Source organism: Dermochelys coriacea, chromosome 11, assembly GCF_009764565.3.
Source record: "Dermochelys coriacea isolate rDerCor1 chromosome 11, rDerCor1.pri.v4, whole genome shotgun sequence".
In the NCBI taxonomy this organism is placed as follows: domain Eukaryota; kingdom Metazoa; phylum Chordata; order Testudines; family Dermochelyidae; genus Dermochelys; species Dermochelys coriacea.
This window is the reverse complement of record NC_050078.2, coordinates 33081134-33097310: the sequence shown is the minus strand read 5'-3', so window position 1 is coordinate 33097310 and position 16177 is coordinate 33081134. Positions and strand designations below refer to the sequence as shown.

The 16177-nt window shown below is 39.5% G+C and overlaps 1 protein-coding gene across 1 annotated transcript in view; it reads left to right on the top strand.

Moving 5' to 3' along the window:
• Window positions 1–16177, top strand: part of BAZ2B (bromodomain adjacent to zinc finger domain 2B) — a 181806-nt gene that overhangs the window by 128595 nt on the left and 37034 nt on the right. The window contains 7 exon segments of the mRNA XM_038422039.2: window positions 2776–2869; window positions 2872–2911; window positions 3364–3430; window positions 3835–4089; window positions 4879–5093; window positions 8077–8151; window positions 12375–12618. Coding sequence (XP_038277967.1) covers window positions 2776–2869; window positions 2872–2911; window positions 3364–3430; window positions 3835–4089; window positions 4879–5093; window positions 8077–8151; window positions 12375–12618 — 990 coding nt within the window.

Sequence of the window (16177 nt, the reverse complement as noted above, 5' to 3'; positions counted from 1 at the left end):
AGTAACAATGTACCATTTTTATAACATTGCCTTTTTGATCATAACTGTACAGAAAGTGTTACTTAAAATAAATCTACTTCCCCTTCCCATGCCTTTCATAACTGTCCATAGCATTTTGCTAATTGTCAGAAATATGTAAATAATAATGGCCAAGGTATAGGATATTTTCTAGGAAATACCAACCAATTTGGGGGTACTGGAGGCCCAAGATGCAGCAGAGGGGCATTTAACCAAACCAGTCATTAATTCCCAGATATGCTTTGCTCTGAGAGCATTTTCCATTATTTAATAGCAGTAAGGGCATGGATTTTTGTATACAGCTTTAATGTATTTTGGCTTTCTAGAGACTAAGCCGTGTTCTGATGAATGGAACAAAGCATAAGTAAAAGTGGTGTGTCCTGTGAAGAGTCACAGGGCTGAGGGATGAAATTTTCAACTGGTCAGGGTGCTGGCATGGCCAGGCTGCAGCACCTAATACAGGATATGTAGGGAGTTCTGGATGTGGCTACTTTGTCTCTCCAAGTGACATTATGAGCCAGTAGATGCTCCCTGTGCCCTGGGTTTACCACAATCCACATGTACACACATCACATTAGAGGTCATCATCAAGCTCTGCTCTTTGCTTCTTTGTCCCCCACACAAAGAAAATGTATGTCTTTTTTTCCACTGTTTGGATGTTATGTAAATAGGATTATGCCGTATACAGTACCCAGATTATTTGAATCACTTCTCAGTAGTCCAGTCAGTGATCTTAGGACTGAAGACAGAGAATTTGGAGGCTGCTCCATGCAGCTCTGTGAATAGACCTCAGTCCTGCCGTTTAGCATGTCTCTTATTCCAATGCTAGGTCTTCCTTTCATCAAAAGACAGTTATGCAAAATTCTGAAGTTATTTTATAATGCAGACAAAGGAGATTATGCTAAAACCACCAAATTATTTTGACTCCTGGGAAGAGTTCTGCAGCTGATGTGAACCAATTTAGTTCCATTGTCTGGCCCTTGGTCACTACAGGTGAAAGGCTGATGCTATATGCACTGTGCTTTCTTAACCCTCATGGCATTGGGTTCTTGAGGATTTATAGACTTGCCCTTGTATGATGCAGAAGATTTGGTTTTGATGTTAGAGAATGATTGCAAAGTCCATGTAAATTTTTTTTCATTATTTTAAATTCCATATTTGTTGTGCAGGGGTATGGAATAAATCATGCAGACAAAACATGCATTACCATGAGCAGCAAAATATTCATTGTTTGTGTGGATGAGTGTGGGCTGGCAGGGACGAAGGTTACCACTTTGCCTGGGGGAGCAGAACTCCTAGAGCCAGTCCTGAATCTAGGAGACAGTCCTGAATCTAGGAGAGCTCCAAATTCAGCATCAGTCATACCAGATGCCTGATTAGATTATTTAATGCAATAAAAGTTGACATAAATGTAGAAAGTGTTTGAGGAGCAAGAGAGACAAAGATAGCTGACCATTTTGTTCGCTGTCGCTATGTTTATGCAAATAGAATAACGTATGGCTGAATGTGCAGTGGTGAGATTTTTGCATGCTTCACTGCTTAGTGATGCAAGCCCAAAAGCTGTGTGCATTGAACATACAAAAATAATCTTATAGCAGTAAAGTTACACACCCTAACTTATTCTCTTTATAGAATGTATACATTGTGTGATTTAAAAAAAAAAGTAAAGTCAGTGGTTTAAAATGTGTTCCGTAGACATACACATTCATATTTATTTTTATATTAACTGCTCTTACTATAACTACCCAGACTTCCACATGGGATAGATCTGCATGGAATAGATGTCCCCTCTTTCTACATGCAGCCCATCACCGTTCCGTTTATAGTTTTTTGAATGGCTATAAATGGCAGACATAGCTCAGCTTGACTGATGGTAGGATTTTCCTAAATTCTCCAAAGGCAAGATACCTGGAGAAAGCATCTTGGGGTAAATTGTGTGTAAGGGAATGGCTACCTATGCCATCAACAGTGTTAGGACAGCACTGTTTTGGGTAGCAGGCAACAATAAGTGGGTTCAATTGTCATTACCCTTCTGACACAGTACACACATTTTGCTGTGTGATTTGGACAGTAAAAAACTACAGGTGAACCATGATGTTTCTGTTTTAAAAAAGGGCTATTACTGAGTGGCTGCACAGTGTCAGATTTATATCTTGTCATACAGTTTCCCCTGCTGTGGGGTTGTTGGCAACTATACATCTTCAGGGAAGATTTAATAATGGCATGGTGTTCTGGACTGCTGCAGTCTGCAGTGACCCTTCTTTGCAGATTTGTGTTAGGATATATACGCCTATCCTTCTGACTTGATAGCCTCGCATTTGGAGCAGTTGCCTATCGGTCATTAGTACTCAGAAGAATCTTTTGCTCCTGAAGAATCTTTTTTATGATGTGCTGAGGCAGAATGACTCCACTTTGGCTAAGCCATCCCCACTCTTTCGGAAAGGGTGCACTGATGTCTACTTTAGAGACCAATTTAGAGCATGGCCGTCTCTATTAAATGTCCATTGCTGGCTCATGGAAAGCAATATAAGAAATGATTTCTGTCACAGATCTCGGATCTACTCACGGACAGGATGATTTAACTCTGTTTACAGTGCTGGGGATGGCAGCTTCTCCCCATGCCTTCTTTTAATCCAAATGCTTTAATTGCTGTGGTGATTATTAAGATTATGTAACTAGTGCTTTTTCAAATTCTTAAATTGTTCCATTGTAAGTATAATGCATGGGTTTAATTTTCTTTCCTTTCTGTCTATTAAGGAGAAAGAGCGGTTAAAGCAGAGAAACGCGATGAAAAAGATTAAATAAAGAGCGTAACTGGAACAGCGAAGATTGGAATTAGAAATGGCTAAGGAGCTAAGAAGCCTAATGAAGATATGTGCTTAGCAGACCAGAGGTAATCATAATAATGTAAATTTACTTTTTATTTTCTTGCCCCTTTTTAATCCTGTTTCTCTCATTTCTGTCTCTTGCCATTGTGTCAATAATTAATTTTTCTTACTGCAGCTGCCCCTAAAAACATTCTAATTTTGCCTTAGATAACTGTATTTGCAGTATTAGCTATATACTTAATGTAAGCATTAACTAAAGGATACTACAAATACAGAGGCTATGTTGTTTTAATTATCTAATGAAATTACTTTTGAAGCTGACCTACTTTTGAGGTGGCCAAAAATTCACATGCTTTCCTACTTTAAAATATTAAAGTAACCATCACAATTATTACTGTAAAAGAATTGCAGTCTCTCTCACTACATGAACCCCAGCTGGAGCCTTCTCCGTAGGCCTGGCCTCTCCTGGACTCCTTTCCCAATGTAATCCTTCTCCTGAGCTTGAGTGTTCCTTCAGGAACTGTCTGTCTCAGTTTTCAGTTCTGTCTACCAGAGAGCTACTTTCGAGACACAAGGTGGGTAAGGTAATATCTTTTGTTGGACCAACTTCTGTTGGTAAGAGAGAGATGCTTTCGAGCTTACGCCAACAGGAGTTGGTCCAACAAAGATATTACCCGTCACCACCTTCTCTCTCTAATATCATGGGACTGACACAGTGACAACACTGCGTACTTTCTTATTTTATAAGATTTATAAGATTCACATACACACCTTTATAGTGCTTTATAGTTCAGAGTAGAGTCCGAGTGTCACTCTACCCCAACGTGTCAGTAGTAATAACCTTTTGCCCCTACACTATGAAAATAGTGGAATTATTTCACCTTTCAGACCCCAACCTTTGTAGCTTATTATTAACATCAAGTCTTGTAAGTTATAGTGATCTTGGAAGATCCTACATGAATCTCATTCTTTTTCTCTTTGATTTCAGCCTTTGCCAGAGTTGCCTCGCATTCCAGGACTTGTTCTCTCTGGAAGCACATTTTCAGACTGTCTCATGGTGGTGCAGTTCTTGCGCAACTTTGGTAAAGTTCTTGGCTTTGATGTGAATATGGATGTCCCTAATCTAAGTGTTCTTCAAGAGGGCTTGTTAAACATAGGGGACAGCATGGGAGAAGTACAAGACTTACTTGTAAGGCTCCTCTCAGCTGCTGTTTGTGATCCAGGACTAATCACAGGATACAAGGTAAAAAAAAAAAAAAAAAGTCCTCAACACCTTACAGTGGTAAACAAATAATATTAGTAAATAAAGTAGTAATAGTAACCATTAAAATCACCCACTTTTCCTTGATATTCTCTCTTCCTTGGACTCCAGTAACTGTTTTTTCCTAGTGCTTCTCCTGTCTTGCTGACCACTCTTTCTGTTGTACCTTCAGTGACTCTTCTTCCTCCTCACTCTCATCCTTTGTCAGTGTTTTCCAGAGATCTGTCTTTGATCCTTACATTCCCCCTCTTCCCCATACACACCTTCTCCCATGATCTACCTCTATGGGTACATCTTTGATTCCTCCTGTTCCTTCTACCCTCACCTCCAGGTTCTTGGCAAATCTTATTGCTGCTTCCTTCAAAATCTGCTCCTTCCCCTCTAACGCCATTGTCAAAATGCTGATTGACACCAAGATTCTCTCTGCTTTTTTTTTTTTTTTTTTGCTTGGACTAATATAACCTTTTACTGAAGCCCTTTTTAAACATTCTGAATTGTGCTAGCCAATATCTATAATTTTCTGACAAATACCACTTGGCATGTTGGTCTGCTTTTACTTAACCTATTTAGTGTACATTAGTGTTATTTCAGTTTTTTAAAACATACAATGGAGGCAGGCATTTTGTTGCACTGTGCTGTCTGGACTCAACTTTAAGTTTGGGGTTGGACTCCCTAAATAAATAAAAAAGTATTTTTAACCATAATGTATTATTGGGTCTGTTATAGTATTTTATTGTTCTTATGTAATTCACCGAAAAACTTATTTTTTAGGCCAAAACTACTCTTGGGGAACATTTGTTGAATGTTGGTGTCAACCGTGACAATGTTTCTGAGATTCTGCAGATTTTTATGGAAGCTCACTGTGGGCAAACTGAGCTTACAGAAAGTCTAAAGACCAAAGCTTTCCAGGCACATACTCCAGCTCAGAAAGCATCGGTACTTGCTTTCCTTATTAATGAGTTAGCATGCAGCAAAAGTGTAGTGAGGTAAGATTTTCTAAACCTTTATCCATGCTGTACAAATATACCATATAATGCATAATGTGTGTATCATATTTTGTTATTGTAGAGTTCTGTTAGCCTCTGTTGCAGCAAAGGGTGAGAGCTGATTTCTGTTATAACTCCGTTTTCATATACTCAAAACTTTTCAAAAGAATTACCTTGGGAAATTTGAAATTTTCCATACTTGGTTTATGCCCAGAGGGAATGTTCTTTTCAAGACTTTGAGCAAAATCTTTGAGTTATGGGAGGGAGCTGATTTTAAAGAAATGTCTCCAGCTCCTTTTGGAAATAACTCAGAAAAGGTTGAACAGCTAACCTTTATGCAGCACCCTGTTTTTTCATCCAAATACTTGCCTATCCCTTCCTTTACGTACCAGTTGGATTAATCAGCTCATCAGCGGATGTGGCATGGCTGCTTACCACTATAATAATTCAGAATGAGGCTGTTTGTAGGATTTCTTTGTTGCAGAAATTGGAAGTGTGTAGTGAATGACACAGGGGTTGCAGGAAGAGAAAGGACAGTCCCAGGATTAAGGAAGTTGAATGCTGCCTGGAGAAGTGTAATATATTCCTGCTTCTGCCACAGTGTTCATATGTGATGCTGGGCAAGTCACTTAAATCAAAATGTTCACAAATGGCCCGTAATTGTATGGTGTTCTTCGAATGCCAGTCCGTGTACATATTCCACAACGGGAAGCACACTCACCAATTTGCACACATCAGAGAATTTTCTAGTCTGCAATCCCCACTGGGGGGAGAGAAGGGACCATTCCAACTGCCTCAATACAAGACTAATGCAGTGCCATCTTTGTGGAAGTGGAAGGTGTCTCTATCACAGTTACTTCCATTTGGCACCAGTACTCAGGGAATTTTTTCTAAGGGCTTGTCTACACTAACACTTACTTCAGTATAACGTATGTTGCTCAGGGATGTGAATAATCCACACACCTTAGCGGTGTAAGTTACACCAACCTAAGCAACAGGGTAAACAGCGCTATATTGGTGGCAAAATTTCTTCTGCCAATGTAGCTACGTCCTCTCCTGAAGGTGGTGTTATGCTGATGGGAGAGCTCTCTCCTGTTGGCTTACAATGTCTTCACCACACTCGCTGCAGTGGTGCAGCTACATCGATGCAGCTGTGTGCTGTAGCACTTCTAGTGTAGACTAGCCCTAAGTTTTGAGGCACTCTCAGCATCCGACAACCTGGTAGTTTTTATGCTGCCTTGAAGCCAAATCAAGGGAGGGCCACCTTTGCCTCTTCTCTTTTCAAGGCTTGCAGTCCAAATCTGACCTATCTGTATGCCTTCTAGATGAGGAGGCTTTTTATGATTCTGAAGCTTATGCTGCGACTGATTTCAACTACAATCAGTCGCCCTTGAGCTTAGATGCTTGGAGTCCCCACCTAGTTGCCTGCTCCATGAGAAAAGCCCTTAGGAGTGGCTCCCTCAACTGCTGGGTCTGCTTGGAGAAGGACCTGCAGAATTCACAACACTTCTGGGTGTGCCCCTGACTGAGGCAAAACAGACACCTTTTTATCTGTCATCCCAGACATAACTGCTTTGCAGGATGGGCAGTTTTTAAGCCCGGGGACTTGCCATGTTGGCTGGTACTGCCAGTGAACATAGGGAAGGTGCCTCTCTCTATGGCATGTGCCTGCATCTATCTGACTACATTCTCAACACCAATGTGGAGGTAAATCTGAAGAGAGTTACTCTGACATGCACTGCAGGTGGTAGATAAAGAACTGAGACATGGTGGCTCTGCCCTTTATATCCTTTCAGAATGCAGAAGGAAGATCTGTGTTGCAGTTTGTACACCCAGAGACTAGCCTACAGGGAGGTCTACTGCCTGGGTGTATCAATTGTGGAATATCTATATGGATTAGCACTCGAAGAAAGAGCTTACTTACCTTTTACAGTAACTAATGTTCTTTGAGATTGGTGTAGTCTGTATACATATTCCACTACCAACCTGCCATGTCTGCTACTTCAAAGTCCTGAAGTCACAGGCTCTCTCAGTAGTGAAGGAACTGAGGTAGGGTGAGGTGGCTTCTCCCTTTATACCATCACAAAATGATGCATGTGCTGCCTCAGTGGGAACTGCTAACTAGAAAATTCTCCAGCATGTGCACACTGGACATGCACTTGCCAACTGTGGAATATGTATATATGGACTACACATCTCAAAGAACATCAGTTGCTAAAAGAGGGTTACTTACCTTTATACCTAATTTTCTGCATGTCCAACATGAGACACCTAGAGCCAGATTTCAAGGTGCTGTTTGCTCACGACTTCAACTAAAAGCGATTGGAGCTGTGCTTTCGACATATAATGCTCTATAAAAATGCTAATTATTCTGGAAAATAAGGGCCTAGGTTTCTCAGGTTGGGTATCCAAACCCTTTTGACAATTTTGGCCTTAATGTCTCTGTGTTTGTCTCCCATCTGTAAAATGGGGATAATACCACCTATTCTCTGAAGACTGTTTCAAAGATAAATTCATTAATATTTGTGAAGCACTTAGACACCATGGTTAGGGCACCATAGAAATGCCCAGAGGACATTAATAATTTTGTGTTTGGTCCTGGGTTTGAATAGTCTGTGGCAAATAAGGCCTGAGGCTACTGAGGATTATAAAAAGAAATATTAAATAACTACTCATTCTCTCATTTCTTTAAAACCAACTCCTCCTCCTAACTCAAAAACAGCTGAAGAGATATTGCTCAAAGTTTTTAAAAGAATAGCCACTGTGTGTGAAGTCCAAGTTACACTTGCAACCTGAATTCTGGTATTTCCTAACTTTTGGGTGCTTGCCTTTGCAATCTTCCTGTTCTTTTAATGAAGTGTTTTTGGATGTAATTTTTATATATATATAAAATATATAGTGTGTGTATCAGACATATGCATGTTCTTGGTTGATGATATTTCATAAACTACTTTAAAACCTTTGGGTTTTTTGTGTTTGACAGTGAAATTGATAAAAACATTGATTATATGTCAAATTTAAGAAGAGATAAATGGATGGTTGAAGGCAAATTGCGGAAGTAAGTTATATTTCCTTAAATATTTCAGTGTATTTCTATTGTGTCTTTGTTTAAATTTCTACTATCCCTAGAAGTTTTAAAAAAAAAACCCAACAACAACAAAAACCAGTAATTGCAATACTTAATTAAGAAATTATATTAATTTAACTTGTCCCAAGGCCAGTATTTTACAATCGTTTAAAGATGAATGAGATTCAGTGGGTTACTATGCCTCAAAATTGGAAGAAAATCAAATCCATTTTGCATTCTTTGAAAGAAATAAGCCATTTCTTATTTGAAGGTTACTTTAGCTGTCAAATTGTTATTGATGTTGAGACTGATTGGACCTGCCACACTTCTCAATTTTCATTTTAAATATGCTTATAAAGGGCCTGATTGTTGTTACAATGGACACCCTTAAAAACTTGCCAGTTACTTTGATAACTAAATAACGCTACCTCACTATTTGCAGTACATCCTCAGAGTTCCTATGGTAAGTGATGGGAATAATGCAGATACTGAGGTAATCTCATCTGTTTACCTCAGACAACATTGGCAAATTTTCAAGGGTAATCACTTTTTGTCCCCTATTCTCCCATCGTACAAAACAAAATTCCATACAGCAAGCATAATAACTCCATTTACCAGGAGGCTAGAAGGCAAAGAAACTGTGAATCACATGGGGTGTACATAGCCAGGCTCCACTCCCCTTCCCTTTGTCATCTTTGCCTCCTATCCAGGAAGCATTGAATCCTTTCCCGGTCCTTTGCTTCAGGTACTTTGTTTCTAATCCTATTTCTCCCTTTTTTCCCTTTAATGTGTCTCAGAAGGAAGAAAGAAGTAAAGAAGAAGGACAAGAGGGAGGTAGAGGAAAAAAACTGACCATTTAAAAAAAAAATTACAGGAAAAAAAATGTAGCTATGGACCTCCGCTAATACTGCAGGTTCCCAAACTACATAGGTGTAATGGCTTTATCTCTTGGGGCAAGCCCAATCATTCTCCCATCTCATCTGGATCTCAACAGGCCAGTCCTCTTCTGTGGGTATGTAGTTGAAACAGTGCTGCTGCAGCTCTGATTTAGCCAAGAAATCTTAGCCATCTTTATCTCCTCAGGGACTGCGTTCTTATCTCTCTTCCTCCATCAAACTGTCATTTAGATCAGTGGGCAAAGGGAGGCAAAGAGCATGCGGCTGCCTGCAGAACCAATGAGTTCATGCTTCTGGGCAGAACACTGAAGTACCTCAGGCAGGGTCTCAATCAAATCCTTCAGATTTGCTGTTGCTGTGGGACACCCACAGTAGTTTTCCCTTCTCACAGAGAAGCCATCTCAGTTGTAAACCATAACCACAGATCAAGCGCATTGTTGTGGTTTTTTTGGGACTCAGGGAAGGAATGAAGGCCAATATTGTCACAATTGACTAGTGATTTTATGTCTCTCTATTTTCAGGTGCCCAACTTGAAGCATGCCTTTTAGAGGGCATGTGCACTCAGTACTTCTAAAAACCTTGAGATATCTCAGGGTGGACATGTAGAATTTAACACCTGTTTGAAAAGTTAGACCATGGATACCTATTCTTTTTCCTTGCCTGATTCCAGGAATGTTGCAAAGATCCGCTCAGAATGTATTTGTCATTTTCTTAATATAGGTAGGTTGATATCTAGCTGGCCCCATATCTTTGGTTTCCAACCCCAGTAGACCTTGCATTAGGTCCACGCTGAGGTCAGATTATGCAGTAGGTCATTCCCTTCAAACACCTCCTTCTGTATCTGTCTGGAAGTGAAGAGGATTAAAGGGACAGCTTTCTGAGACGAGGCTTTCTCCCCTGATTGGGCTAAGTGGCCAAACACAATCAGGAAATGTTCCACCTTTGTCACCTTCTGTCCTATTTGGAGTATTTTTGTTAAGTTGTGCTCTTGGGAAGAGTTCTCATTGGTCACTTGCTCCTTACAACATAGTGACTGCATTTTACAGAGTTCACCAGGGCCTTGGAGTGCAGAATGCTGCCTTTTGGTGTCTGTGGTGCCTTCTTTGATTCATTTCTCTACTTTTCATTTTCAGTGTTATGCAAAACTCGGTTTGTATCCTTAAGAGTTGTATTTGTTTATTTTCTTTCCACTGAAGTGGTCTTTTTACATGCCCTCCTCTTTTAGATGCATTTGAGAATTGCGTTCACTGGTTATTGAACTTCTTTATCTGCTGATGTTTCTGGACAAAGTTGTCCTTCAGATTATCTCTGGATTTGTATGCCTAAAGTTTGGAATTTTATGTTAGTCAGCCTATTCATTCACCTATGCTTTTGCCTGATATTTTAACTCTTGTGCACAGAAAACTTTCCAGACTGGTGGTGAAGGCTGTAAAATTTTACTTCTCTTAGAAAAAGAATTAAATTTTCTAAAGTGCTTAAATGACTTACGCTGTTAAGTCCCATTTTCAAAAGTGACTTGGGCATTGATGTTTAGTGAGACTTAGGTGCCTTTTGAAAATGTGCCTTTTGAAAATGGGACGTAGGTACTTGTCATGTAAGTACTTTTGAAAATTTTACTCAAAGTACATTAGAAAGTTTAAAAATCTGTTTCAATGAGCAAAAGAAGAGTCTAAGATCTTCTAAATCTTCAAGTGGATTAAAGATATTTTTAAATATGTTCTACCAAGAGGTAGGTCATTTCTCACTGTCAGGGCATGGCTACACTAGAGAGCTTACAGCGATGCAGCTGCACCACGGTAAGCTCTCTAGTGTAGCCACTCTAAGCCGACGGGAGAGAGCTCTCCCGTTGGCTTAACTATTCCAGCCCCCACAACTCGTAGTAGCGATGTCAGTGTGAGAAGCTCTTCAGCCGACATAGCGCTGTCCATACTGGTGCTTATGTCAGTGTAACTTATTCATAAGTTATGCCAACATAAGCTGTAGTGTAGACATAGCCTTAGTCTTCTAAAGGCACTATTATCTCTTTCGCAGTGAGAACTGAGGCAATGATAATTGATCTACTCTGTGTTGGAATACTGCACAGTCCTCACTTCAGTTTTTGACCTTCATTACTGGCTAGATACATGAGCATTCTAGAGAGCTGTCGTTTTTGTCAGTGTTCTCTCTCTAGGCTGCTGTTTGAGAAGCCACCTACTTTCACACTTCTCATTATAGCCACTTGCTGTATGGAATGTTGTTTCGTAGGATGGGAGAAGTAGGGAAGTACGACAAGGAAAAATTACTTGCTGGTAATTGCGTTTGTCGTAATCCTTTCACTTTTCCCATCCTCCTTCCCTCCCCTCTTCTCTAACAAAATATTTGCCTTTTCTACACACTTTTTTATATCTACTCTAGATCAGTTATATTTTTGACGTGATCTTTAAATGACTATTTGAGCCTGGTTATATATATCGTCTATGGTTCAGTGTGTTTGCCTGCTAGCTTCCTGGTAGGTAGAGCCATAACATTTGCTCTATGGAATTTTTTTTGTAGGATTTTGTAGAAGAGCAAGGTCTACAATAATCATAAATACTGGTATGTAAGTTTCTCATTTGTTTCTTAAAATTAGCACATCTGTTAACCTCTTAGTTACTTTAGCTGGTTACGATTTCTAAGAGAGAGAGTGTTGTGTCCCGAATATGAAAAGACCAGTTAAAGCATAAAGACTAATAGAAACATTATGTAAAATAGACTAAATAATCTAAGAAAGTTCTATTTTAAAAAAATACAGGATCAAGGGTCGAGTTTACTATCACCTTGCTAGCGCTAAGATTACTTCAGCAAAATTATGTTCTTTGTTTTACTATCATCAGTTCTCAGCTTTCCCAGATACACATGTTTAATAGTGACTTTTTTAAATGGGTGGGTAAAATGCAGATTTCAGCAGGTGCAGTGCAAAAGAAAAAGGGAAAAAGTAATAAATTAATAGAGAAGGAAGATTGAAATGGGCTCTTCTCTCTATCTTACAGGGCTGGCTATTTAAAATTCCTCTTGTCCTGCATGTCTTTTATACAGGAGTTCAGAAATTACCCTGAAGACAGGAAATCCAATGCGGAACTGAATATATTTTTAAGGGTCAGAATTCTGTATGAAGTATTCTACAATGTGAATTTCTTGTCAGTCACTGGTAACAAACAGTGAGATAGCAGAAGGTTGTCGTAGGACAGAAGTAAATTTGAGTTTAAAATGAGTGGTGCACCTTGGAATGAAGTACAGAGTAAAGTATGTGTATGCTACAACTACAGTCAGTAATACCACTTGCATATCATGTTTTTAAAGGCTTAGAATCATTCATGCCAAGAAAACCGGCAAGAGAGATACTGCAGTGGGTGGTGAAATAGGAGAAGAACAGCATTCATTGGGTACATCCACTCCAGGCCGCAAACGGAGACGGAAGGGAGGAGACAGTGATTATGATGATGATGACGATGATGATAGTGATGATCAAGCAGATGAAGATGATGAGGATGAAGAGGACAAAGATGACAAAAAGGGAAAGAAGGCAGAAGTTTGTGAAGATGAGGTAGGGAATATTAATTTAACAAATAATTTTTCTTTTAAACGTGAAATAATGGAATTTTCTTTCCACTCCTTTATATGATAGATTTGAAGACAACATTTGTCAAAAATCTTATAAAAATCTTATAAACTGAGATTGTGTCAGATTTGTTTTTAATTGTTTGATATTTTAAGTTCTTCGATAGGCTATTCTTTTCTTTATTCTTTAGCCAGGTATCTTTGGTTTATTTTTTGTTTGCATGTTTTGGCTTAATCTTAATTTTCATTTCTCTGAGGACTGCCTTCTTACCATCTGATATAGACTCTTCAAAGAGGAAAAGACTAAATCAGATCCAGGGAGCCAAATATTTTCTAGTAAATAAGCATGAAAGTAGCTTTCCAGAGAGTGGAGAAGGGGATGTGTTAATTGTCAGGATAGCTTCAGTTTAGTCATTGGTACAGAGAGAAATTATAATAAATAATATCCACAATCAGAGGGGTAGCTGTGTTAGTCTGGCTCTGTAAAAGTGGCAAAGAGTCCTGTGGCACCTTATAGACTAACAGATGTATTGTAGCATAAGCTTTTGTGGGTGAATACCCACTTCGTCGGATGCATGTAGTGGAAATTTCCAGAGGCAGGTATAAATATGCAAGCAAAAATCAGGCTAGGGATAACGAGGGTTAGTTCAATCAGGGAGGATGAGGCCCTCTTCTAGCAGTTGAGGTGTGAACACCAAGGGAGGAGAAACTGCTTTTGTAGTTGGCTAGCCATTCACAGTCTTTGTTTAATCCTGAGCTGATGGTGTCAAATTTGCAAATGAACTGAAGCTCAGCGGTTTCTCTTTGAAGTCTGGTCCTGAAGTTTTTTTGCTGCAGGATGGCTACCTTTAAGTCTGCTATTGTGTGGCCAGGGAGGTTGACATATTCCCCTACAGGTTTTTGTATATTGCCATTCCTAATATCTGATTTGTGTCCATTTATCCTTCGGGGGGGAATAGTAGGGCTGCCAACCGTGGACAAAGCAGGCAGCCAAACGACTTTATAGGGGAGCATCACATAATTTTAAACTAGCATGTTCTGTAATGGAGCAGGGACGTAAGCTCGAAACAAAGTAAAGCGAGACAATGTTAAGTGGGGAGTTACTGTATGTGTCGCCTCTAGTCTATTCTTCTTTGTTCTCATCTTTCCTTTCCCTATAACATCACGTTCTTTTAATACCCCATAGCATTTCTATGGACAATGGCAGCGCTCACTCAAGAAATCCTACAGAAGTATATTCACGTTTAACGTTAATTATATTGCCTCCATCCTTTGGAAAACATAAAGCTATTAATACTAGAGCTCACCCTTTAACTGGTGGTGACAAATTCATTTAGCACCTCATGTGCTTAATTTAAAAGCAAAGGGCCGAATTAACTGGTCTCCCCACTACAATGCCTGGGAACTGTGAGCAGGTAATTACAAATCACGTTTGAAAGGGAAAACCACATACAGGACATTTCAGGAGAGCTGGTCTCTTTCCATTAATTTAGATATAAGGTGCCACAGGACTCTTTGCTGCTTTTAAATATCCACTATGAAATTGAGGTGTCAAGTGTGACTACAAGTTGAAAGAAGGGAAGGGTTGTTTGTGAGCTTCAGCTGAACCTGTGTATGTGTGTGTGTTTTTAAAATTAAAGGATAATTGAAATTTGTTGGAGAATATGACCTTTGAGTCTTTACAACTTCTCCAGGTTGATGAGGGTGAGAGGAATGGTCTTTTGCAGTTCCACAGTACTTGATCACCTGCTCCTATATTTTAATACCCAACATCCTTATAAGTCAGAAGGCAGGTGTCAAGGTTCCTTCCCCACTCTGAACTCTAGGGTACAGATGTGGGGACCTGCATGAAAGACCCCTTAAGCTTATTCTTACCAGCTTAGGTTAAAAACTTCCTCAAGGTACAAACTTTGCCTTGTCTTTGAACCCTATGCTGCCACCATCAAGCGTGTTAAACAAAGAACAGGGAAAGAGCCCACTTGGAGATGTCTTCCCCCCGAAATATCCCCCCAAGCCATACACCCCCTTCCTGGGGGAAGGCTTGATAAAAATCCTCACCAGTTTGCATAGGTAAACACAGACCCAAACCCTTGGATCTTAAGAACAATGAAAAAGCAATCAGGTTCTTAAAAGAAGAATTTTAATTAAAGAAAAAGTAAAAGCATCACCTCTGTAAAAACGTTACAGGGTAATCAGATTCAAAACACAGAGAATCCCTCTAGGCAAAACCTTAAGTTAAAAAAAGACACAAAAACAGGAATATACATTCCATTCAACACAACCTATTTACCAGCCATTTAACAAAAGGAAATCTAACGCATTTCTAGCTAGATTACTTACTAACTTAACAGAAGTTCTGAAGAGCATTCCTGATCTGTTCCCGGCAAAAGCATCACACAGACAGACACCCTTTGCCCCCCCCCACTTACCCCTCCCCCCCAGCTTTGAAAGTATCTTGTCTCCTCATTGGTCATTTTGGTCAGGTGCTAGCGAGGTTATCCTAGCTTCTTAACCCTTTACAGGTGAAAGGGTTTTGCCTCTGGCCAGGAGGGATTTTATAGTTCTGTATACAGAAAGATGGTTACCCTTCCCTTTATATTTATGACAGCGGGTCATTACGAATATTTATTAGTTTGTTAAACTGAACTGTCTTTGTTATAGTCAAACTGAGCTTTTTATAGAAATTCCACAGAATCTCAAGCAACATCACACAAGTCCAACAGTGTGGTCTGGTGGAAGAAGCCTGGGAAAGGAGCCAAAAAAATGCTAAATTTGAATCCTGCTTTTTGCTCTAGTTTGCTATATGGCCTCCAGCAAGTCACATCACCTTTCTTTCTGTCATTTTACCAATCTGTAAAATAAGGTAGTCGTATTTCTTTACCTACAGTACCTCACAATTGTGTTGTGAGAATGACTGACTAATGTTTGCACAGTGCTTTATATGCAAACTAGTGGTTACACTCAAATCCATACAAATACTTTTGATTAAAAAGTAAACATCAGCTGTAGGAACTCTCCTTCTGGCCACCATTCTGGATTGTGTACGGAATTACAGTAATCCCTTCCTGCTGTCTTTCTGTCCTTGTGAATGAATATAGGAGATACTGCCAGAAAATCTTTGTATTTTGAATGGTCCCATAAGCAAAAAGAGTGAACCTTTAGAAATGCAATCCTCTTGGAAATACAAAATACGGATAGCATGCAAAAAAATGAAAGTAGACAATAATGTTTAAGCAGGAAGACTTACTTCATAAAGTCTTATCTGTGAAGATTGGAAGACTCAATGGACCTGTGTGTCTTCTTTAACTCACAGCCATATCAATCAATCCTACCGACTTCTGATGTCATTAAATGCAAAAATGAAATTTGAGTTTTCCCTAAAACTATGTTAAATACCACAGTGACCAGGCTGGATACCAGGAGTGGGGGACATTCAACAGAGAAATAACCTTTAACTAACCTTTTCTAACTGTGTGAAAAAGTCTTGGTGTTTTCTGGTTCACTTAAGGTATCCCAGAATGTGATATCTGTGATAAATACAGAAA